The 26,019-nt window shown below is 40.9% G+C and overlaps 1 protein-coding gene across 1 annotated transcript in view; it reads left to right on the top strand.

The window, feature by feature from the left end:
- The window catches only part of KCNMB4 (potassium calcium-activated channel subfamily M regulatory beta subunit 4), a 112,440-nt gene extending 99,710 nt beyond the window's left edge, over positions 1–12,730 (top strand). The window contains exon 3 of the mRNA XM_063447014.1: positions 10,796–12,730. Within this exon, the coding sequence (XP_063303084.1) occupies positions 10,796–10,964 (169 nt within the window). The 3' untranslated portion in view covers positions 10,965–12,730. The remainder of the gene's footprint in view (positions 1–10,795) is intronic.
- Positions 12,731–26,019: the final 13,289 nt, after the last annotated feature.

Raw genomic sequence — 26,019 nt, 5'->3', positions numbered from 1 at the left:
TTTTTGTGTGCAAACATTATGAAGATTTTAGCATGCAATAATACAGCATATTAATGAGGCTAAAACAAATCAAATGCATTAAAGGTGTATTGACGATTATCTCTCATTTTAAAGCGGTTGTGTATGGGTTAAACTGTCCACTACATACTTTCACTATATAAACTGAGAACTTTATATCAAAGCAGGTTGTTATTTTGTCTTCTGTTACTTTAACGCCGTTTGGCAGTACAGAATGTAAAGAGCAAGGGTCAGCAGACAGCCTTAGAATGTGAATGATATCATTTTAAAAATGCATGAAGCTGTCAGTATCACGAATGAGGCAGATGTCTAAGGAAGACATTAGATTCTCACCTTTACTTTGCTTGCTGTCCAGAATTGTAGACAGGATAGTGCAGTGATATGGAATACAAAACACATCTGACACCAGCACTTGTCAGCCGGCTGAGAGGAAGTGCCATTTGTGACAGGGATTGTGATAAAATCCCAGGGGCTGTCACATTTTCAAACAAAAGGACACTGACAATACCGGGTAGATAAAAAAGGAAAAAAAAGAAAATATGTGAAGAAGAAAAAAAAAAAAAAAAAAATTCTAGCATATTTAAACATGATTTTAAAATGTCACGGTTAATGTAGTTCTATATGTATTTTACTTTTCTCGTATTTCAGTGTCCGTCCTGCATGTGTTTTACCAATGCTGTTAAAGAGTTAACATTGAGTTGCGGTCCACCAGTACATGACCAGCTACAGATTGCCGACACCTAACTAGACATAAACCTTGATATGCAATATTTCTAAGTAAGGCTTGCTGTGCTGTAAAGAAGCATAGTGTTTTATTTGCAAACAGATTGGTTGACATTGTTCTTTTCAAAATGTGGAACAAATAGACGCCTTGGAGAATCCGCCACGTCAGCCACTTTTCTAAAATATATATTTTTTTAGTTTTACTAATTGTTTAAATGAGTACTCCAAACACCATAACTACTGCATTCACTTCACTGGCTGTTGTGCCAAGATAGGCCCTGACTCCTACAGGAAGTATTTAAATAATTTTAGTATAGTTCAACAACTTACCAGAGCTAAGCCGGACCACACAGGACTGCGCTCGTTGGGTGAGAGTATTAGCTAAGCACTCTGATCCAATGAGCGCGGTTCTGGATCTGCCATGAAGTGGTCATGGTGCATTAAGTGTTTCTTTCATGAATAATCTTGTTTCCTGCACATTGTACCCCATTTTTTACTCTGTGAGATTCATTGCTGCATCCAAGAGCAGCACTTTTCATAGAGTCTTTAAAAAAATATTCCAAGTTTAAATTTAAATTTCAATGAAATCAAGAGACCACTGATAAATTAAAATCTGCTTTGTCACACATACATGCTGATTTCTATCAAAATGACAGAAAAGGCAGAGCTGCAGTCAGCTTCTATTAGAGGCAGCTTGCCATTAGCTCCATCACCTCCAACAGCGAGTGGGAGCAGACATCATGTCTTGATTTGCAATAGATCTCATAATATCACAACTCCTGAAGGCCAGAAACTGAAAAGTGGATGATGTCAGTACTAAGCAGCAGGGATATAGCACCTTTTCTACTCCCCACCCCCCTCAAGGTACCCCTGACAGGACTGGTCTTTCAAAAATGTTTTAAAGACCCCCACGAGGGCAATTACTGCTCTACCTGAGAAGCAGACGTGATGCTGTGAATAAAACACAGCGAAAATAAAATGATATAGCTTTCAAAAATTAATAATATAGCCCATTTCTTATTATAAAAGTGCATTTGAAACCCTTATAAGACATAAAAAAAATAAAAATAAATAAAAAACCCTGAATGTAAATAGATAAGAACAAAATATATAAAGAAACCAAGAGGGCTGCACTCACCTGAACATGCATACATTATAGGGTGCTGCTGGGGCCAAAATATACAAAATACAGAAACCTGCGTACTCGCTTATTCACTAAATAGTGATTTCAAAAATCACAGATTGTAGTAGTTTTATTTAAAAACACCTCACCTAGGCAAAAAATAATGGGGGTTTAGTTACATTATATGATCATATATTGCATAAACCTGTCACAACGTCAATGTACCCCATTGTTGGCAGGTCCTATCCTAGCAGCCTAATGCCTGCCCTTATGTGATCAATCCACTTACTTGGGAAATACTTCCTTACTGGGACTCTCTGCAAGTCAAGGCTAAATAGGGTCCTGGAATGAGGCACCTGTAACAGGGAGGGGTGCAAAACCAAGGAGTTGGCCTGGGACTCCCAAATATATAAAGAAACCAAGAGGGCTGCACTCACCTGAACATGCATACATTATAGGGTGCTGCTGGGGCCAAAATATACAAAATACATATATATATAAATATATATATATTTATACATCAGTGGGAAAATGTTAATGTCGTCCTTAACTAACAACTGTAAATGTCAAAGAATATTATTGTGACTTACAAATCGAGATATAAAGTGTAGTAATTCTGTCAGGCAATTTATTAAATAAGGAGATGGTATTAATTAAAAAAACAAAAAAAAGTTTAATATAGAGTCCCTCATCTAGTGTCCCCCCCCCATTCCTCACTACTATAGTCCCCCCACCATCACTACTAGAGTCCTTCGACCCCTCACTTCTAGAGTCCCCCATCTAATGTCCCCTATCCCTCACTACTAGAGTCCCCCCCATCTAGTGTCCCCATCCCTCTCTACTATTGTCCCCCCATTTCTCACTGCTATTGTCCCCTCATTCCTCACTATTGTCCCCCCATTCCTCACTACTAGTGCCCCCCACTCATTTACCTGATCTGTAGGCTGATTGCAGGCTGGGAGCTGCTGGCTCTGCTTGCTCTGTGCTATGCCCCCGCGGACTCAGAGTGTAGAGAGAGGCAGAGAGACGAAGTTCCTGTCCCTGCCTCTCTCAGCACACAGCGCCATCTACTGGCCGGCTGCGGTATTGCGTATAATTTTTAACTACAGAAAAAAATAACGGCATTATTATGCAATTTTATTAAAGACCCGGAGGCTCCTATTATGCTGCACTCTTTCTTTATTTCCCTCAGCAGCAAAGAAACATTATTGAAAAAAAAACATTAAAACAGGTCTGCCTTCCAACAGGCAATGTCCGCCTAGCAACATGATCATCCAATCAGCGACATCCTTTCTCTATAGCTGGCTGAGTGTTGATGACCATTTCCTCTTTCTTTGCTGCTTTCCCTCAGATAAGTACAACTCTCTCAGCTCTGGCTGTGGGAATTCTGTATTTGTTAATGATTGCAAACTATTTGTTTATATTGAATGCATCGATTGCTGGTATACATAAAATGTGTTATTTTACATATTATTCAATGTTTCCTTTAATTGCTGTGCCTTATTGAAGTGTGCTGGGATAGGCACATACTACTTTAATTTGGCAATCCCATTTATGTATTACGCTATTCACATAGTTTTTGGTACATTTGTTGCTCCTTAGGAGTTAACTCCTGGGGAGGTTTTTCGGCGACACCGCGGATCCCGGTATTGCCTTACTCAGCCGCGCACGCGCTCCCCGTCAGGGACGCCTCCGGCGGCCATCTTGCGGCTCGGCTGCTGTGTCCGCGCTCGGAATCTTCGTTACCGAGCGCGGTAGACAGCCACAACCGCCGAGCACTAACTATACACACAATCTTCTGCCGCCTCGCGGCTAAACGTTTGACACTTTAAACGCTCAATTCAGCCGGAATTTCACCGGCGGCCATTTAAAACGGCGCTTTCGCGCCCTTTTCATCTGTGACACGCCCACTCCGTCCCCTGAATCGGAGTTGGTGTCCAGAGTTGTGGCGGACGGTCCCCCCTTTCTCCTGCTCCCAAAATTTCGTTATTAATCTACAGTGAGTAATATTCAGCTACCTGTTGCTAGTTTTTTCTGTTCTATAGTCCTTTGCTGGGTTACTTAACCTTGCCAATACCACTTCTAACAACTACTTATATCATTTTGCCTATTCCTTATTAGCAATATGCAGTCCTCTAACGACTTGCCTGGTCCCTCAGGGACACAAACTAATCCTCACACTGTTTTGGGTATTCCCCCTGTAACTCCTGGGGATGAGGTGGATTTCCCAGCATCTGAGGAAATCCAGGCCATCATGGAGACTACTGTTTCCAATTCTGTATCCAAAGCCCTGGCATCTGCCATGGACATTATGTCCTCTTCTATCTCCAAATCTTTTACCCAAGCATTACTACAGGCCCAACTCATGGTCCCTCCGCCTGCTATGTCAGCCGCGATACCACCTGTTTCTCAACCCCCACGCCTCGGCCGCAAAGCCCTGGCAAAAGTTAAGCACTCCTCCAAACTAATGATGGACAGTATAACACCTGTCATGGATGGCGCGAATATTGAACCACCGCGCAAGAGAGCCTCTAGCCGGGCAAAAACGGCTAGACACTGGAAGTGGGCTAAAACCCAGCCTGATAATACTGAGTCAGAGCTCAGTTCAGTTGAGGAGAGTGCACCCACCCTAGACTCAGATCAGTCTAATGACTTATCCGACTTAGAGTCGGAGTACGATATGGATAAGGAGCATGATCCCTCCACTAAAATGGCTACCACTGGCATGCCCAGTTCTGATATACACAAAGAGGGTAAAATACTTGACCCACAGGGTGAACCGTTATTCGAACCCGACGATTTACGGCACCCCCGCTCTGCGGAATGGTCACCGGCTGAGCATGTGGCGAAATACATCGCATCTCGAGCCCGTAAGCCTTTAGACAAGGCAACACGTAACAAACTAAGGGCCGAATGCCCACGTCCCACCGTGCCAGACGAAGTCTGTAAGACACCCCAGGTGGACCCTAAAATCATACAATTTCTAAGTAAAACCAATTGGAAACCTAAGAAAGGTCTAGACTTCTCCCTCTATAATTGTCAAGATAAAGTCTTGGATATTTTGGGTCCGGCAACCAAAATTTTCGAAGCCGTAGAGGAATCCTTGGCGCACGACGAAGCCTTAGATCGCCTCACTATTAGAGGTTGGATTCAAAGAGTGATATGCCTTATAGGCAATGCCAATACGGCCCTGGCTACTGAGCGCAGGAAATCTATCCTAATTAAAATAGAACCTAAACTGGTGAATATGGCCATTACTGAGCCAGGAGCCCAAGCAAAAGGGTATCTTTTTGGAGAATCTTTTGTAAAAGACCTGGGCTCTTATGTCCAGACATTCACAGCCTTGGACAAGGCACAAACTAATCTAAAAAGGGTGTTCCACCCAAAGGTTTTTGGTGGGGCCGGCAGAGCAAGGGGCCGTCTGTCCGGCAGACTCAGTAGAGGTTCGCGCCCGAACCGAGGCTCCTATATGGGGAGAACCCCCTTCCACGACCAGAGGCCCGCTCCAACCTTCTTTCCCCAACGAGGTAGACCTTGGTTGTCGAGAGGTGCACGAGGCGCTCCTTCCAGAAGACGTCCTTACGGTAAGCTACCCTTCTCAATTTTCTTCACATGTATTGATAGGGGGCAGACTCACACATTTTTCCCATGTATGGGCCCAAATTACATCAGATGTTTGGATTCTCAGGGCAGTCCAAGGATATCTCATAGATTTTGTATCCCTGCCCACTCAGCTCTCCCCACCCAGGGAGATTGCTTTTTCCCAAATAGACACGACCCTCGTTTCCGAGGAAATTCAAGACTTGGCACTCAAGGGTGCTATCCAAGAAATCCCAATGTGTACCCCGGGATTTGTGAGCAATTTATTCATTGTCCCCAAAAAAGGGGGCGGATCCCGCCCAGTTATCAACCTCAAACATTTAAACACCTATGTAGCCTACCATCATTTCAAGATGGAAGGCATCCATTGCCTACGGGATTTGCTCCAACCAGCGGACTGGATGGTCAAACTCGACCTAAGAGACGCTTATCTTACAGTACCCATTGCGCAAGCACACCAAAACTTCCTGCAATTCATATGGCAGGGAAGAAAATGGCGGTTCCGCTGCCTTCCCTTCGGTCTCTCTTCCGCACCTTGGTGTTTCACCAAGCTCATGAAGCCCGTTATCGCGCTCCTACGCAGTCGGGGGATTCGTCTAATCATATACTTAGACGACATCCTGCTGCTATCCCAGTCAATACCATTACTCCATACTCACCTCGGTTGGACCACAACCTTGCTACAGAATTTGGGCTTCATAATCAATTGGGAAAAGTCCATCCTGGCCCCCACTCAACAAATAGAGTTCCTAGGACTCTTGGTGGACTCAGAAACGCAAACATTGCATTTACCAGCCTCCAAGATGAGAAATATCAAGAAAGAGATAAGACGTGTGCTTACCTTTCCTCAAATATCGCTCAAACACCTGGCCAGAGTGATTGGGCTTCTAGCGGCCTCCATACAGGCCATATTTCCGGGCCCCCTTCATTACAGAGCCCTACAACGCTTACAAGCGTCACACCTCAGAGGCGGTGCCTCATACGAGGATACTCTGACTCTAGACGCGGAAGCGAAGAAAGAACTCCAATGGTGGCTCCTACACATGGAGGCGTGGAACGGCAGAGCCATCTTCGGCTCAGCCCCAGATATAGTCATCGAATCGGACGCGAGTTCTTACGGTTGGGGCGCACGCTGCGGAGATACCTCCACAGGCGGACGCTGGTCAGAAGCGGAATCCAGGCTCCACATAAATTGCTTGGAACTCCTAGCGGGATCCTTTGCGATTCGCAGCCTCTCCCCAACACTGTCCCAGTGTTCAATCCTACTGAAGATGGACAACATATCGGCTGTCCGTTATATCAACCACCTTGGTGGCACAAGATCCAAAGTTCTAGCGAATTTGGCTCGAGATTTTTGGCAGTTCTGTCTGCAACACAACATGACGGTCAAGGCGGAATATTTGCCAGGGTCATACAACACTACGGCAGATTGGTACTCCCGTCACCTGCGGGACTCCAGCGACTGGCACCTCGATCCCCAAATCTTCCAACGCATTTGGGATCTGTGGGGTCCTCTGGCAATAGACTTATTTGCCTCTCGCTTGAACGCCCAACTTCCGACCTTCTTCAGTTGGAGGCCGGACCCCACGGCAACGGCTACGAATGCATTCTCACAAGACTGGTCAACAACCAGGAACTATGCATTCCCTCCATTTGCCCTTATCCCTCGTTGCCTCCTCCACCTACGGCGCCACTTGGGCGACATGGTTCTAATAACCCCCCTATGGCCGGCACAACCTTGGTTTCCTCCTCTGCTGGAGATGGCCATAGACCCTCCACGTCTCCTCCCGGACACCCAATCTCTCCTCCGGGACCCCGAAGGGAATCCCCACCCCCTGATACTTCAGGGCCTCCTCCGCCTCATGGCATGGCTGATTTCCGGGGACCCTGGTCAATCGAAGGAGTTTCGCAATCGACTCTACGACTTCTCGAGGGCGCATGGGCACCCGGCACGAGACAGTCTTACAAGTCTGCTTGGCGCACATGGGATGGTTGGTGCGTGGCACGGGGTGTGGATCCCCTATCAACTCCTGTGACAACTGTCCTGCAATTCTTGACCTCCCTCTATGATAACGGGAAAGCATACAGAACGGTAAACCTCTACCGATCAGCTATCTCAGCCGGCCATACCGGCATTGACGGGGTTCCAATAGGACGACATCCCTTAATATGTCGCCTCCTAAGAGGCATCCGCTTCGCTAGGCCACCTTTACCTCGCTATTCCTCCCTATGGGACGTCTCCCTGGTACTAACTTTCCTGACTAGGTGGCCAGACAACGAGTCTCTATCCTTAAAACAAATCTCAGCTAAACTAGTGATGCTGTTATGTCTAGTCTCTTGCAAAAGAGTATCAGACGTTCGAGCTCTTGATGTCAATGCCCGATCCTTCACCCCAGAAGGAGTCGTCTTTGACATCTCACGGAGGACAAAATCGTCCTCCAGATCGGTCCTGTATCCAGCGTTTCCCGCGACACCGATCCTCTGCCCAGTTACATGTCTTAGGGCGTACGAAGCTCGTACTGCACCCCTCCGGATTGAGTCGAACCCCCAACTCTTCATCTCCTTCCGTAAACCGCATGCTCCGGTATCCTCTCCTACCTTGGCCCGCTGGGTCAAATGCATCATGTCTTTGGCAGGTATTGATACCTCCATATTCTCACCTCACTCAGTTCGCGGTGCCATGGCCTCCAAAGCCTCAATGGCGGGTTGTCGCCTGGAAGATATACTGAAGGCGGCTGATTGGTCCGCAGAATCTACTTTCCGTAACTTCTATTTCAAACCTATCCAACATTTCGCAGAAGCCGTGATTTCACAGCTTTAAAATAGCATAATAGGAGCCTCCGGGTCTTTAATAAAATTCAAGGATTTTACAATTATCATGACGGAAAGTCATGATTTTATTAAAGACACGGAGGCGAGTATTATCCCACCCACCCACCCGCGGACGGCTCAGTGGTGGGTCGAGGTAAGTTTTCAAAGACTAACACCTCTCCAAGGTAAGTTCGACTTGGCGGTAGTGATGGTATCACATTTTTTACCTCTATTGTCTTTATTACCTCTATTGTCCTCAGATTAGTAGTTGCCTCTTACTACTGTTATGAAAGGTTATCACTGTTTACTCAGACATTTAGATCAATATATATGCGGTCAACCCATAACTTTCAAGAAATTACCATATTTCTCTTGTTTCTTTAGCGTGACCTGGCTTAAAGACCTACTGGAATCACATGCTTTGTTAAGAATCGTTTGGTTTACTCTGGTTTTCCTGTTCCGAGTTTTGAGTTTCTTCGGGAGTCGCAAGAAAGAAAGAGGAAATGGTCATCAACACTCAGCCAGCTATAGAGAAAGGATGTCGCTGATTGGATGATCATGTTGCTAGGCGGACATTGCCTGTTGGAAGGCAGACCTGTTTTAATGTTTTTTTTTCAATAATGTTTCTTTGCTGCTGAGGGAAATAAAGAAAGAGTGCAGCATAATACTCGCCTCCGTGTCTTTAATAAAATCATGACTTTCCGTCATGATAATTGTAAAATCCTTGAATTATGCATTATTATGCAATACCGGCACCGGCCAGGCAACCTGAAATACTGGTTGTGCCGGTAAAATACCAGCCAGGTGGCAACCCTAAGTCTGTAAGAGCATTCTGTGAGATTAGGTCCACAACATCTGGAGTGTTAAAGGTTGCCTACCCTGTACTAGAGTGAGAGCTCAGTGTTAAAGCCAGGTGTTTAAATAGATCATTAACAAGGTCTTGTCCGAGCTCTGCACATTTATGTTGCTTTTTCCAATAAAACCAAAGTGAGTTTTGGCTGTTTCTGTGCGTAAACCAGTATCTAATATTGCTGCAAATTACTGACACAAAGATGCTGACTAAATAGAGCTTACTATCGTAATGTGTTGATATATTTAAAAAAAAAATGTTAAGCTAAACTGAAAATTTTAATCTGCACACCTTTGGTAATTATTCATTTATAGAAGTGTTTAAATGCATTAGGAATAACATAAATTTTCCTGCTTAACGTCACGCAGTATACATTTATTTATAGCATATTAAAATTATGCAGGGAATTCCATAATTGTGCTTAATCAACATCAGTTTATAGTCACATAAACTATCTTAGTTCTTGTTCGCCTTTCCTGAACATAAAATTAGCCCGAGAATTTTAAGTTGCTTCATAACAATATGTTAAATAAATATAATGTATATAAGTAAAGCAGAACAAAAACAGATGGTCAGGCAATAAAATATGACCTAAGTGGAAGCATTCTTACCTACTTAAGTGCAATATTCCACATTTATATTACAAGTGATGCATACATCATTTATCTTGCTCCCCGTAAATGGAAACAGGGATCATTTAAGCAACAAAGAGATCTTGGGAGGGAGGGAGCAAAGAAAGAGAAAGATCCCAAATAGAAAGAAACATTTGGCATTAAAGGAGCAATTTGAGGAAGGAGTGATAGTGTAACAGAACAGCTAAAGATGCTGAAAATTGGGAATCAAAGCTAGAGGGCAGCATAGAATCAGTCGGTCAGAATTATTGGACAGAATGGAGAAGGCCACGGTGGAAATGAAGACAGAATGAAAGGAAGGAATTGTATTCAGTGGTGGCATTGCGTGTGGCGATATCATAGAAATGTTATAACACAAGTATAGATAAGAGGTACCAATGCACAGATATATATTAAGATTAGAGGATGGAATGCTATTATGTATGGGATAGACGGAGGATGGAATGGTATGGGAATAGGCAAATTAGAGAATCAAATGTAGGCAGATAAGAGAATGGAAACATCCGAATGTCCGAATCGCCGAAATTCACCCGAATTTTAATTCGGACCGAAAGAAATTGCACATGTCTTATTTTTATGTACATCTTCGATATAAGCAATAAACTGCTATTTAACACAAAAGGTTATTGCTCAGCATCTTCTGCCTCGATCATTTGGTGATTCTTCATGACCCCGCTGTAGATAATAGCTACTGGCTATAAAATGTACTGTTTTATTACAATTGTTATAGCAAGACTCAAAATGTCCACCTGTGCCCTCAAGAGTATAAATTTACTTCTAGTGAGTGTGCCTTGGACCTTCCAGACTTGCAGTGTCCAATAACTTTGAGGCCTTTTCATTAGTGAAGGAAATTGTGAGCCCTGGTTAAACTATTCTGCTATTGGTGGTTTTGTTATCGTAAATTCTCTGCTGAGATACATATTGATAAATGAATATTTACCTATAAAGTAACACAAATACATATCCACTGTATTCATCTTAATTCACAGAAAGTAAGCACTCCACTAAACCACCATCATATCTTAATCTCTCTTGCAGACCAGAAGATGTGCTTTTGAGGCGCACCCACGACGAGAACGTCCTTCTGCACTGCTTCCTTTGGCCGCTAGTTACGTTTATGGTGGGAGTCCTGATTGTGGTGCTCACCATCTGTGCAAGAAGCTTGGCTGTTAAAGCGGAGGCGATCCAAAAAAGAAAATACTCATAGAAAGGAGGAGACAAAACAATGACCACTTCAGTTCAAACCAAAACCCCAAGTTACCTATAATCCTCTTGTTGCCTCTTCATCACTGTTTTTCTGAACTTGGTTGTTTGAGGATGAGGGACTGATGAAGGAATATTTTTCTCAGACTTATTTTTGAACTATTGGTTCCAGTGGGACTGATGCCCAGAATAGTTCAATGCTGAATCAAATATATCAGGAATAATGTAATGACTCATATTTGGCCAAGTGTAAAGTGAAGCAGTCTTAAAGAAAGTTTCATTTCACCTTTGCGATAAAGTATGTTTTATTCGGTATATAAAACATCAATCAAAAGATTTCAGTTTATTTTGTATCATGTAATTCTAAAATATTAAAGCGTGCTTTTTTATGTCCTATGTATGTATTTTTATAGCCAATTTATAGATATTTTTTAGATCGTTATTTAATTTTGACCTTCGTTGGCTTTTGCAGACAAAGTTTAGAAGACAGTTTTGTATTGTTAATGCAAAACAGAAAGCTACCATTGCTCGTTCTTGGCATGGCAATGATTGCTGTCTCGGATTATATATTATACTGTTACTTTTTCTAGAACTGTAGTCTCTTCTACCAGTGCTCAATGCAATAGTCCATAATTGGGAATTACCAATCATGTTCTAATAGGGAAATCAATAAAACCAATTCTGTTGGTTGAAATTTGCAAAAGCAAAACCACGAATGAGAGCATTTATTGCAATGACCAATAAGCATTTTTCATTTGGGAATTTGGAAACCTTAAATAGGAATTAATGTAAAGTTATTCTTTGAAAGATGGCATGAATTAATCTCTGGAATGAACACAGAAGGATAAGGGCTGCACCGAGGAGAGATACGATAGTCTATGTTGGAGAGTCCAAGAGTTCACACCAAAAGGTGCCTTTAGGATAAGTTCTTGGATCTTGGGAGTGGTATCCTAGGTCAGTCTCTCCAGTGGTTGATCATATGAAATGAAACAAAAAAAGAGGCCTAATAGTGCAGTGTGTAACATGTGAAGTGGTTATGGTAAAAAAGAGAAAAATTCCACTCATGTTTAGCAGAGCTATAACTAGGGGTACAATCCCCACTTCAGGATATATGATGTCCTTAGTCTTTGGGTTGTCTGGAGCTCAAATGACAATAATAGAATGAGGGGCAACAATAGTGCTCTCAGTAAAAATAAGAACCAGGTGTAAAATAATATGTAAAATGTACTTACATAGTGTTGAGCAGGCTTACTGCTCGATGGTATCAGCTCTGGTGGTATGATCCCAACCTCAGATTTCTTTATAGTGATAATAAGAAGCCAGGTTAAAATAAATAAGATATAAAAGGAAATTGGCACAAACCAGGTAAATTTGTCCAAAAAGTATTCCTTTAATAAAGTAACAAATAAGTATAAAAACATCCAAATACGCGTTTCACCGTTGTGGCTTTTTAAAAAATATCCCATTTTTAAAAAGCCACATCGGTGAAACGTGCTTTCAATTTTGCAATAGGGCTGTTAGGCTATTAGGTCAACATATTACATTTCAATCACACCTTTTGTAGGGGTTTTACTCGGGTTTAATCATTGATCGTAAATATGAACAATAAATGTTTTTTCAGATACTACAATTCATGGGACTTTGTGGGTTTTTATGCTCTCTTATCACATACAAACATTAATCACATATAGAGGTCTGCGAGGCTGTTATTAATGTGATGTATTGTTCAAACTGAGTATGAGTTGGTAATCAACATAATTGTATAACATAATTAAAAGAGAAAATGCCACTTTTCCAGAGACCACGTCATATTTATCAAAGATGTCTAAATAAAGTGAAGCCATAAGATACAAGACTGAAGATCATCAAGCAATTCAGAAGAAGATAAAAAGATCTAGATTGATACGTATATAATCTATTCTAGACTCTATACTCAATTATCTCAAATTTGGTGCAAAAGCAAAGAGCTATGGATTCATAGAATATTACTTTTAAATGTGTTTTTTAAAAGCAAGTTTTGGATAAGCCACTGTTCAAGTAGACAGATACATAAAAGGGTTACTCCAAGCACCATAACCATTTCAGTATTTTGAAGTGGTCATGGTGCCTGGTGTCTATACTTGCTGCATTTCACAGACAGTAGTGGTTATAATGATTGGAGTAACTTTTAATGAGGTGTACATGGAATGTAAATGGAATTTGCCTCCAAGTGTGCATGAGACTGAATGCATGAGATTGGCAGAAATAGAATCAAGAGGACCAGCTATTGGAGGTAAGGAAAGAAATGCAGGTGAATGTTCCTCAATAGTAATATTAACAAGAGAAAGGAGGATTGACTCAATTGTTTCTTCTGTTTGTGTTGTTATTGTACTTGCAATGAAAGATCTCAGTAGTGAAACACGGAATTGGAGAGTTGAGAATGAATGATAAGAACACAAGTTACAATTGAAAAAATAAATGGGAATTGTATCATCCAGCATAGAAAAAAAAGAGGATGAAACCTTTAGTAGAATTTATTGAAGAGAAGTAGGACTGCAAAATGGAAAGTGCGAACAGCTTGAGTATTGGGAAGTAACTGGTCTGTCATTAGTTTGCTGCCATCCAGGGGTGATGCAAATTCCGGTCTCAGCTAGATCAGTGGTGTCAGGATAATCAGGTAAACATTTAGATTCCTAAGTGCGGGCATCGGCAAGGCATAGAGAGAAGTATTACCAGACCATCGAGTGGCTGGACTTACCATGAAATAAAGATACTGCAAGGTGTAATCTAACTAGGCAAAACCACAAAACAGGCCAAGGTCAGGATTACCATGGACAAGAAAGTCATATTAGCTGAGGTCAGGGCAGGAAGCAAACAAGGATGGTCAAAAAACGAGCCGGATTAAGAACAAAGTAAATCAGGAACAAAAGGCTACAATATCACAAGCACTTAATGATCTAGGCAAGGGCTACAAACAATTTGAGGACTAGGCCATAAGTAGGCTGAGCCCAAGTCAAGTGATGTTTATAGGACGCAACTAGCTGTGTCAAAAGTAGATATCAAAAACTGCCGGAAAAATATTACACGAGGTGTCAAATGAATTGTGCGAAATAAAATACACTAGTATCAGGCATGTTGATAATGCTGGACTCACAGGGTTCCTGACAAGGGCATCTCAATCTTTTTTGGACTAAGGCACATTTTAATAAAAGTTTTTTTTTTTTCAAACACAAAACTTTTTTATGGATTTTTTTAACAGCAGCTGAGAAGTTTGCATAGATCTAGCTAAATTCACTTTATTAATTCTACTTGCTTGTCTTGTCAGTTGGGATTCTGAACGTCAATATAGATCCTTACATAAAAAGCAAACAACAAAAAATAACACACATATAAAGACAACAATCATCATTTTGCATTGTGGATGTCAATGTATTTGTAGCACACTTGGAGATGAGTTGAAGGAGACCACCACTGAATTGGATGATATGAACGAGATGGACGATGTGAACGAGAATGAAAAAAAAAGAACAAAATTGGACAACAAATGGTATAAAATGTTTATTGCACCCAAGTGTGAAGAAGAATGGGACCAAGTGAAAAGAGGTTAAAATAAGTAACTAAATGCTAGTTACTAGTCCGAGATAAACCCTGAATACCCATTAAACGCTGGAGAGAAAGGTTGAAGTATCCAGGCATTGAGCATTGATGACGAAAATGACATGATTACCTACAATGTTAAGGTTATAAGGTTCGTATGGAATACAATGTCGCAAACTACCATATTACCTGGTTTTCAGTCTCATTCAGCTGTAGTAGACAGGTATTGATTGCATTACAAATGGACCAGTAAAAAGTGCTCCCGGCAAAATATCCATTGCATAGTTCTTAAATTGTACTCATAGCAACTATATCGACTTGTGGGTAAAAGTCATATACAAACTGTGCAAATAGAACTAAAAAGGCTGAGTAGGTATATTAATACAAAGTAGGAAGCTAAGCTAAACAGGTTAAAATATTTTGCCGTATTCTCTTATTGCTGGAGCCTTGTATGCAGTGTGAAAACTCGTTATATGGTGACATTTATATAATAAACAACTGTAGCCAATTAATATAAAGAGAATAGATCACAATGCAGTCATTTAAACACTGTGACAAACATATTGTTTTCTAAAATGCCTTCAAGATTTAATCAGCGTTAGGAATAAAAACACTACAACAATATAATTTTCTGCTCCATAAATTATATATTGGCATGTGTACCTAATTGATACAGACTATTAGTACCTTATTAGAAGTTTAACAGGGGGTAGGACTTATAGCAGAATGAGAAAATAGTTTAATGTCTAAATGTTCATATTCCAGCAGTAACAATTCATGCTGATATTGTTCTCTTAGTATAAAATGATTGCACAGAAGTCAATCGAAGCCAATCGACAAAACTATGAAAAATCTCCTTATTTCTAGTTAGCTGAAACCCCAATATCCAGACATTTGAAAGAACATCACGAGAATTCAGCTAATGACATCAGGTTTATGGGCTTGCAATTAATAATAATAATCCCAACAGAAGGGTGACGGGGATCAGAAGTTAGGATAAAGGGAATCCTGTTGGATTTACAGGCTTAACACACTTTCTCCTAAAGATCTAAATGAGGGGCTTTTTTTCTCTGCTTTTTTATGACTGCTTTTGGGATGCTTATCGCTCATCGTAAATTTTGGAGAAAAAAAAACCTCCCCCTTTCCCTTTCTTTATTTTTCTCTGGTTACTATTTGTCTTAGTTTGATGCAATCACTTGTTTCACCAACATATTAATGAATTTTTCTTTTTTGGAATAATTTTAGCCCTAGCAATCCATGGTCACAATTTGAGGCATTGTTGCCCTTATGATGGCTCTCACACCTTTATTAGAGTGTTGGCAAAGCCAGGCAAGACAGCTAGTCGGTTTAACAAATTTTTCATTACACACTATGCACATTCCTTACCTGAAAGGTGTTGACAACGAGAGATGCGTATCCATCCTGTATACCATCACAGCTTAATTTTTTTTCTGCTTGGTTGGGTATTATTAATATTATTTGTTTTATCAATATTATTTTCATTATGTGCATCATAGCATCAATTAACAATTCAATATTAAGATTTATATTCAAAAGTCTAACCAATCTATGTTACTGCTCAAGGTGCGCTATTCTATTGTAATCAATTTAATCCTGTTTAAGGTATATATAGGCATCATTATATATCATATAGGCATCATTTTGTTTTTGTAGTTGTCTCTCACACCAGCAGTAGGTCAATGTTACATTTAGAATCTTGTTGCTAAGTAACCAAATGAAACATTTTGCGATGTTTTGTTGCCTGGATGAATGGAGAGAAAATTGTATCCTCCGATCCCTGTTGTCTTGAGATGCTATTTCAGATTCATGGCAAAATATCCAATGTGTCCTTCTGTAAATTTGCTTTTAAAATATATCATGATTCTGCTTTTCGACTGCACCAAACTCAATTTATTTTCACAGAAATGTTGATATGCATATAGCATGAGTTTATACTTAATCCCGATTAACAAAATCCTTTCTGTGCCTGTCGCTGGATTTACAGTGAAGTGAATTAGGTTAACACTTTCACTTTCAGATGGACCTCAAGGACAATTATAAAACAGAACATTTGGGGAACAACATTGTATAATAAAGGTAAGTATTTATGGAACTTCTTTACTATCGTAAACAATATAAAATTATAAATATCAGGAAAATGAGCAATAAGTGCACATAGGCCTCAATTTAATATTGTTGGATAAACATTTAAAATGATATAATCTTGTGGAAAATATTTAAAATGTGTAATATTTTGATATGTTTTGATGTACTGTTTGTTTTATATTTGATATATTTTTAATATTTTGAAAAAAATTATTTCAAAAGCTTTCATCCGAAAATGTTAAATCAAGGTCAAAATCTGATATTATTCCGATATTATTATTCAGGTTTTCTCGTGCCCCAAATTGTGCTCGTAAGGTTAACACTAAACAGACCAACATTTTGCAGGCACCTTACCTGTATTGCGGTTTGCTGACAGCCATATGACAACTCAGTTTGACGCAGGACAATGTATGTATCCTGAAATATTTTAGCATTTTAACTATTCGGTAAATATTGTAACAAGTGAAGATTCATATTGATATTAACATATATTAACACAAAAAAAATAAATTTTTCTTAAATGCTTGTGGTTTGTTTTCTAGGATGTTTTTGATGATTTTTACAATAAAATTGAATTTCTAAATTAAACCGTCATATAACTGTGGGTTAAAGCCCAGTTGTATATAAATTTTTGCTATAATGTACTTTTTATTCTAAACCTTTTTATGTTTCTACAATATTAAATGAAAGAAAAATAAAAAAAAAAGTGGCAAACACTATAAATAATTGCAATAAATATTTGTAAATTTTCCGTTGTATTATCTTCTTGTGGTTGATGCAGTCTTAAAATATGCTGTATATAATATGAGATCTAAAAAAAAAAAGCAATAAAGTTGAGAAGAGAGCAAAGCCCATAAAACAAACCATTCTAACAATGTTATTCTTTAGCAAGAAAATAAGAATATATAAAACGAGCAAACACACAGAGGCAGTAACATATCTAAACATTCCTTGTGCACCTTTATACTTGCCATTTTTTTTAAATGCAACTGTTATTGATCAACATTATGAACAGCAAATACACTGACAGCTATGAAAGATGATAGACGCACGTTTTACAAAGTAATATGTATAAATATTCTGAGATGAACATTAAAATGCACGTGGGGCAGATAAAAAATATTGTAATGACACAGGAATGCATTGCTTTTTTTTTTGCCTTGTTTCGGTAAAAGTCATCTACAGCAAAACCAATAATGTATAAAAATCTTTGTGAAGTAGTCTCTTGTGTTAACCATCTGTGGGTAATATACAGATCTATATCTGGATAAGGAGATCGGGGCGGGAGATTGCCAGGTCTTTGCAGAGATGAAGATAAATTTAGGTTTGCAAAGAAACTGGACATGTAGCAAGGATGGAATCCACGGATATTGAAACATTCTCTGAACATGTACATTGTACTTTTTATGGGGGTTTCTTTTTGTTTGTTTTTCAATCTGTACCTGCTAGTGTGTGTCTATGGAAGAGATGTAATTGGTCAACATTCTGGAAAAAAAAAAGTACTTTGCTTCATGGGTAGTCTTATATACCATTGAAATAGAACGAGGAACAAGGCAGAAAGGAAGTCCCACCATATCATGTACAGAATGTTCTATTACTGACTTATTTCTCAGACTGTTATGTCTATGGTATGAAGATTGTTGCAAATGCACACTTGGAATTTTATATCGCATGCAAAATACTGAACGCATTAAAGGTTTGGTTAAAAAAAACATAACTGTAATGTTTTCTGGCACAGAGAAACCATCACCTATTTTGGTGTTTACATTCTTTGAAGGATGAGTCTAAGTGAAAGAAATAGTGAATTATGATGTTAAGTACTACATTTGGTGGTTTTCAATAAAGTCACACATTTGGATATGACAAACAGAGCACCAGGTACAGTTATTGCATCTTACTTCTCAATGTAAGGAACAGATCCCCTGCTCTTCCAACCCTAGACACCAGGAACAGTCCCGAGAAAGGTAAGTAGAGGTAAGAAGACTCACTTAGTGTGTGTAATCGTGTGTCTGAGTGAGAGAATGTTTGGGTGCTGTATGTGTTTGTGTTTAAGCATCTGTGTATGTTAGCATTTGGATTTGTGCAATGGACTTACATCTTACATGTGTTTGTGTGTCTGAGTGTTGGCAACTCTGTGTGTGTTCAAGTGCACGTCTTTCCCATGTAAGCATATCACTGTGTGTTTTTCATGGTCCTATTGTGATCGATGAAACTTGATTGCTTTAAGGCACACTCCAAGAGTCATAATCAAAACAGTGTGCTTTTGTGGTTATGGTGCCTTGGTGCCCACCCATTGTTTGCTAGCAGTTTTACTTTTTACCTTGGGGCCTGTTGGGTTTGCTCCCTGCTTTTTTGAGAGCCATAAGCTCTCTGCGTGTTTTAAATCCAGCAGTGAGAATCTCGGCTCCTACACTGAGAGTGATCTGCTGATGCTCTCAGCCAATGAGCTGGCCCTGTACTCCAGACCTTAGCTCTAGCAAGAGAGGAGAAAGGGACCAGTGCCTTGTAAGAAGTCAAACTTTTGGGAAATGGTTATACGGTTATGCGCTCCAGTAGTTTTGGTGCTTGGAGCTTCAGCTTGAGGTATAGGGATCTTATTCACTGATACGGTAATGGTAAAAGTAATGTAAAAAAATATTGGGACTCTGAGATAGTGATCACTTTGACATTGTTGACTGTTCATCAGCAGCCCTCAATGTGTTGATGAATATTGGATACCAAATTGTAATTTTACTAATAGTTATCAACTGCACATAGAAAGGCAGGATGCGTAGCCATCAAACCTTAAGGAGTTAAAAACCACTAACGAATAGTTAACCTCAAGATCTGGAAGCTGGTATGGATTGAAGCCTCAGACCTTCAAAGGAAGTGGAAAGGTTGAGCGATTGGGCTCTGGCTTCCAAACTTTGGGGTTCAACTGTTTGCGAATGGTTTACCTCCTAAAGGTACAATGGCGCCACCTCAAGGTAATATTGGGCCTAACGTGGATCTTTAATGTTTGGTCTGAATTATCAACCAGAGTCCGAACCCAAACAAAACAAATATTGTAAGTAACAAAATCATTCTGATTAATGTTTTTGTTGTTTTTACATTTTCAATGTTCCAGCCATTATATTCATTTTGCTGATGCTAAAAGAATACTGGAGAGTTCCAATTGCCATCGTGTGATGAATTAACGAACTATAGATAGAAAGCTGATGAATGGGTCCAGTTTATTTTCACATTTCTGCTGATTGAACTTTGTGTATCTCTAAGAAACTAACGAAAACAGAAAACGCATTTATTTCCTGGGCACCGTTTGAAGTTCAGCATGCACAATGCATTGTTTCAGTTGATATAATATATGGTCCATGACACATTTTTTAAGTATGCAGTTGCATTTACAAGAACACAGTACTTTAAAATGAATTAATCAACAAAATTATACATAATCAGTTTTACACTTCAAAACAACTTGGATCGCTGCGGTATAATTTTCCAGTTTTTGTGTGTATAGATTTGTATATAATTTGATATTTTGACTGTTCTGTTTATCATTTTGACTAAGTTTGCATTTATTCTTTCATCACTACATCAGAATAGCTATTCGTTAAACATCTTTCCTGTGTTGCAAAATAATTACAGAACCAGATGGACAATAATTCTTACTCTGAATGGCTAAAATCAAGACTGTCATTTCATAGGAATTTACAAGTTTAACCCATGATTTCACATACCCTTTCTTGGGATGGCAGAAAACGTATTTGCCTTGAGAGCAGTTCTTCTGGGCTCCTGGTTGGGACTCAGATTTGGAGTGGTTCCCTAATGGCGGTATCAGATTCATACAGTCCCCGATAACTGCCTACAGTATTTCTTTATTGTAATAGGACTGTTTTCCTCTTTATACTGAAGACCCCTCTGACACTGGGAAGAATACCTCCCAAGTGTCCCTATTTAGAAGGGATATTCCCTATTTTGGGGCCAAATCCCTCTGTCACTCTTTTCTATCCCAATGTCCCTCTTTATTACGAGCTCCATATTGTTGGCGTTCCTTGAGTGCAGCAATAATACTCCCAGTAATGGGTCTTTAAACTACAATAGATGTGGTTAGAAATCAGTCTCTGTGGGGGGCGTGGCCAACTGCTGAGAGAGACAGACGCGTTTCTGAGGAGCTCCTTACAAGAGACAAAAGAAGGAGACTAAAAAGCCTGTTAAACGGCGCCCAACTGCGGCCACACGCACGCCTCACACACAGAAGTCAATGGGGCGCAAAAATAAAAAATCCACCCACCTGAGACACCCGAATGTCGGAAATTCGGCTCTCATTTGCGAGGCCTAATCCACCGGCTCCCGCCAAAATGGCGCCCGAGGCACCTAGTGAAGAGGAGGCCTCCGCGGACTCACATGAGGATAGGGAGAGCTGTACCTTGTACCCAGCAGACGCAAGGGCTCATTACCAGGACTCCGAATCGGAGGAGGACTCATCCCCAGCAACTAAGCAGGATATTAGGGAAGTGTGGAAGGCCGACCTATTTAGCACTCAGAGAGAGGTGGGAAAACCTCCAACAGCGGCTGACAGCAGTGGAGTCAAGGGAAGGTGCAAGGGAGCTCCAACTACAGCACTCCCAAGACTCGATGCAGGCCCTTAAATTGCAGGTACAAAAGCTCATGCGGACTGTCATGACAATGGAAACACAGGACAGACGGCGGAATGTCCGCCTCCGAGGGATTCCAGAGAGTATCGGAGGGGAAGCCCTGCTGCCCTGCATCAACCACCTACTATCTATAATGGGCATAAAAGGGGACGCTGAGCCAAACATGATAATTTCCGCGTTCAGAATCCGAAAAGCTGCAACAGCTCCCGGGGACGCACCCAGAGACATTATAGCTATTACAAAGGACGTGGCAACCCCCTCTGCCATCATGTCCTGCTCCAGAGTCTTAGGCACAGTGCAAATGGAGGGCAGCGCAGTGGCCCTATATGGGGATATCCCGTTCACAGCACTTGTGGAACAACGTCATCTGGCACCAATAGCCAAATGGCTAAGGGACACGGGAAACAGATAACGGTGGGGTGCAGATGGATCCCTGGCGGTAATACAGGGAAACCAGACAGTTACCCTGTCCTCCGCAGATGACCAAACACTATTTCTCCGGCGGCTGAGCCTGCAGGAAAAAGACACAGAGGAACCCAGAGCCGAAGGGAATCACACACAGCGTCAGACCAAAAGCAACCAAAGGCCGAAGAAGGGCTTGCATGTGCCGACTTTACCAAAGAGACACTCTTAGACTATACCACAAAGCTAACACAATCCATCTCTGGGCCCCTCGCAGACGTCAAGCAATCTGGTCCCTTTAAAAAACAAAACAAACAAACAATAAAAGATAAAAATGACTGATTTACTGGGAATCATGTTTTTCTTTAATAAATGCAGTGCCTGCTGAAAGAAAACACATTAGTAAAAGAAATGATATCGCTTGTTTCAGTCTCAGGAAAACTCGAGTGCTTTGTTGACGGCTGCATACATTCTATTATCAGTGGCCGAGCAATGTGAAGAGTCATTCAACATTACAGCCATCACAAACAGTGAAACGGAACCTTCTATATTCATTGCTGAAAATGTCATATTCAGAAATAACTTTCTTTTTGTATGCATTAATGTTTTTTTAATTGTTGTAGATATTTTGTAGCAAATTTCTATTAAAAGAGGGACGCAAAGAGTCAGTCATTTTCCCTATCCAGTGTGCTTTACAAAATATAGAAGTTGCTCATAGGCTGTATTACGATATACTGCAATAAAAAGTAGTACACAGGGACACTGTACACATGAAAACAACTTCAGCTTAAAGGGAAACTCCAGTGCCAGGAAAACAATCCGTTTTCCGGGCACTGGAGGGTCCCTCTCCCTCCCACCCCCCACTCCCCGGTTACTGAAGGGGTGAAAACCCCTTCAGTGACTTACCAGAGGCAGCGGCAGGTCCCACGTCGCTGCTTCCTCCTCCCCCGCCGCTCCTCCTTCTGCTTACGTTGGCCGGTGGGCGAGACTGATCTCGCCCGCCGGCCGAGGAGACCTAATGCGCATGCGCGGCAATGCCGCGCATGCGCATTAGCGCACCCCATAGGAAAGCATTGAAAATGAATTTCAATGCTTCCCTATGGGGAATTGAGCGACGCTGGAGGTCCTCACACAGCGTGAGGACGTCCAGCGACGCTCTAGCACAGAAAACCTGTGCTAGGGACCAGGAAGTTCCCTCTAGTGGCTGTCTAATAGACAGCCACTAGGGGAGGACTTATCCCTGCAAGGTAATTATTGCAGTTTAAAAAAAACTGCAATAATTACACTTGCAGGGTTAAGGGTAGTGGGAGTTGGCACCCAGACCACTCCAATGGGCAGAAGTGGTCTGGGTGCCTGGAGTGTCCCTTTAATTAGATGACCACTATAGTGCCAGGAAAACAAACTAGTTTTCCTGGCACTATAGTGCCCTGAGGATGCCCCCACCCTCAGGGTCACACTCCCGCTGGGCTGAAGGGGGAGGAAGGGGGTTAAACACTCACCTTTCTCCAGCGCCGGGCGGGGAGCTTTCCTCCTCCTCTCCACCTTCCTAGCGACGTTATCGGCTGAATGCGCATGCGCGGCAGGACGCGCGCACATTCAGCCAGTTCATAGGAAAGCATTTACAATGCTTTCCTATGGACGCTGGCGTCTTCTCACTGTGATTTTCACAGTGAGAAGCACGCAAGCGCCTCTAGCGGCTGTCAGTGAGAGAGCCACTAGAGGCTCTAGAGGCTGGATTAACCCTCAGTATAAACATAGCAGTTACTCTGAAACTGCTTTGTTTATTAAAAAAAAAAGGGTTAACCCTAGCTGGACCAGGCACCCAGACCACTTCATTAAGCTGAAGTGGTCTGGGTGCCTATAGTGGGCCTTTAAGCTAACATTGTTTTAGTGCCTAAAGTGTCCCTTTAATCTCACATTTTGTAGCACTTTTATAAACTCTATATAAGGTGGCCCATGGATTTACACTCTTATCTTAATCTTAATAGCAGATTTAAAAAAACAACATATCCAGCTTTAATAATTTACATATTAATTCCATCGCTGGAATTTTGACCAAAATCATGAATTCATATATAAGATTTACTCGCTGCTTTTTAAAAAGATTTATTACTAAAAAAAAAAAAAAAATTCTCTTAGAGTTAACAGTGAATTAAAATAAAAATGTAAAAAAAGTTGAGCACATAACCAGATTCCTCCAGAGGCATTAAACTGTCACAAAAAGGAGTAATTGGGGTATAGTTTAAATCAGGGGAATTAAAGGACCACTATAGTGCCAGGAAAATAAACTCGTTTTCCTGGCACTATAGTGCCCTGAGGGTGCCCCCACCCTCAGGGACTCACTCCCGCTGCGCTGAAGGGGGAGGAAGGGGGTTAATCCCTTACCTTTTTTCTAGCGCCGGGCTCCCTCGGCGCTGGGACTCTCCTCCCTCTTCTTCCATCATTGGCTAAATGCGCATGCGTGGCAAGAGCCGCGCGCGCATTCAGTCAGTCTCATAGGAAAGCATTCTCAATGCTTTCCTATGGACGCTGGCGTCTTCTCACTGTGAAAATCACAGTGAGAAGCGCGGAAGCGCCTCTAGCGGCTGTCAATGAGACAGCCACTAGAGGCTGGATTAACCCTAATGTAAACATAGCAGTTTCTCTGAAACCTCTATGTTTACAGCAGGCAGGGTTAACCCTAGAGGGACCTGGCACTCAGACCACTTCATTAAGCTGAAGTGGTCTGGGTGCCTATAGTGGTCCTTTAAGAGAGAAAAATAGGAGAAGAAGGAAGAAAAGGGTAAAAAGGGGAGAGCATCCTTCAATCTATTCTCACAGGGTCAAGAGGTTCCAAAATATCAATTGCTTCACATTTAGCTGCCATTAGTTGTTGCATCCTAATGCTATGACATATTAAATGACAGCTATCATCAATTTAAAAAAAATAATAATAATTCTATTGAAATGTAATTATAATATTTTTTTTAAATGTCAATTTTTTTCTAAAATCTAGCTGAGCAGTCATGTTGGGTCAGACTCTCCTGTTATCTGTCCAGCTGGTGATCATCCTTACTTACCTCATTCTGTGTTTGCTCTCTGTGTGAAACTGAAGCAACAGGCAAAACCTCATGGCTACATTATTTTATTATTTTATTGGAAATGTTAAAATAAAGATTGTGTTTGCCTTCTTTACCAGCTTGTAACTCATCTATTATTAGCAAAGAAAGTAAGACATCAAGAAGGTAGCATTTTTTCAGTTGTTAAATAGCTCATTTGGTTAACTGTAGAGCCTGCTCATAATTTCTGGTCATGTGTTTATTTTTTGGGAGAGTATAAGGGTATGTCATGCATAAATTAAATCTTTTCCATATTCTGGCTATACAGTGTGCTAGTGAAATCGCTAACAAATGTATAGTTTTCACAATAATCCTGCTGCAAATATCGCTCCCCCTCCCTCCTCTCAGACAGACTGTTGGCATAGACTCTATGTTGATGTCTGTTTGCTAGGGAAGACCCCTATAGGTTGTTCTCTTGACATGTTTCAATGCATTCCACACACATCATCTGTTTCACTCTCTGTTCCTGTGAAGACCTGGCTATTAAGCCTTCCCAAACATAGGGGTCCCACAAAGGAAGCTTGCCTCCAAGGAATACGGGCTAATGGCGGCACTGGATGCGTTAGAAAGTAGGTGATTACGCTGAAAACACGAAGAAGCTCCATCCAAAATGAATGAATAAACACTATTCTCGGACACTTATACAGTAAAAGTGAAAGCTCTGCAGATAGGAAAAGTTTTGATAAAAGGTTCACTTTACCTCAACCTTTCATTCCTCCGAAATTTATAATATAAGTACATCTGTTTATCCACTGCTTGGAAATTCAAACAGCGTGGATTAAGTGTCCTTAGGAGAAAAACCACTGTGTAAAATATTGATTATTACTATATTAATCCATAAAAATGATGTGTTGTCGAAAAAAAATGAAATGGTCACACAGCGCCAATATTTAAATGCCACTTCATTGAGAAAGGGAATACCCGAAGCAATAGGAAAGGCAAAACTGGCTGATGAATGGCGCCTAGTCTTCCCATCGTCCCTAGCCAGTGGTATGGAGAGAGAGTAATAATAAAGATGAGTGTCCTCGAGTCACTAGTCCAATGATAACTTGCCTAAGGGTTTCCCAGTCCTCCAAGTAGCTCTAAGGCTAGTGGAAGACCAATTAATCTTTCCCTGTTTAAAACACTATCCTCCATCTATACCCAGTATAGTACATAGCACAGGTCATAGGGATGCCCAACCTCCGAATCCAAATTCGCTGCTTTCTGCATAAGTCCAAAATCTCATAAAAACCTAAACCTC

This window comes from Pelobates fuscus, chromosome 3, assembly GCF_036172605.1.
Source record: "Pelobates fuscus isolate aPelFus1 chromosome 3, aPelFus1.pri, whole genome shotgun sequence".
Taxonomy (NCBI): Eukaryota; Metazoa; Chordata; class Amphibia; order Anura; family Pelobatidae; genus Pelobates; species Pelobates fuscus.
The sequence above is the reverse complement of the archived record's forward strand: the minus strand, read 5'-3'. Positions and strand labels throughout refer to the sequence as shown.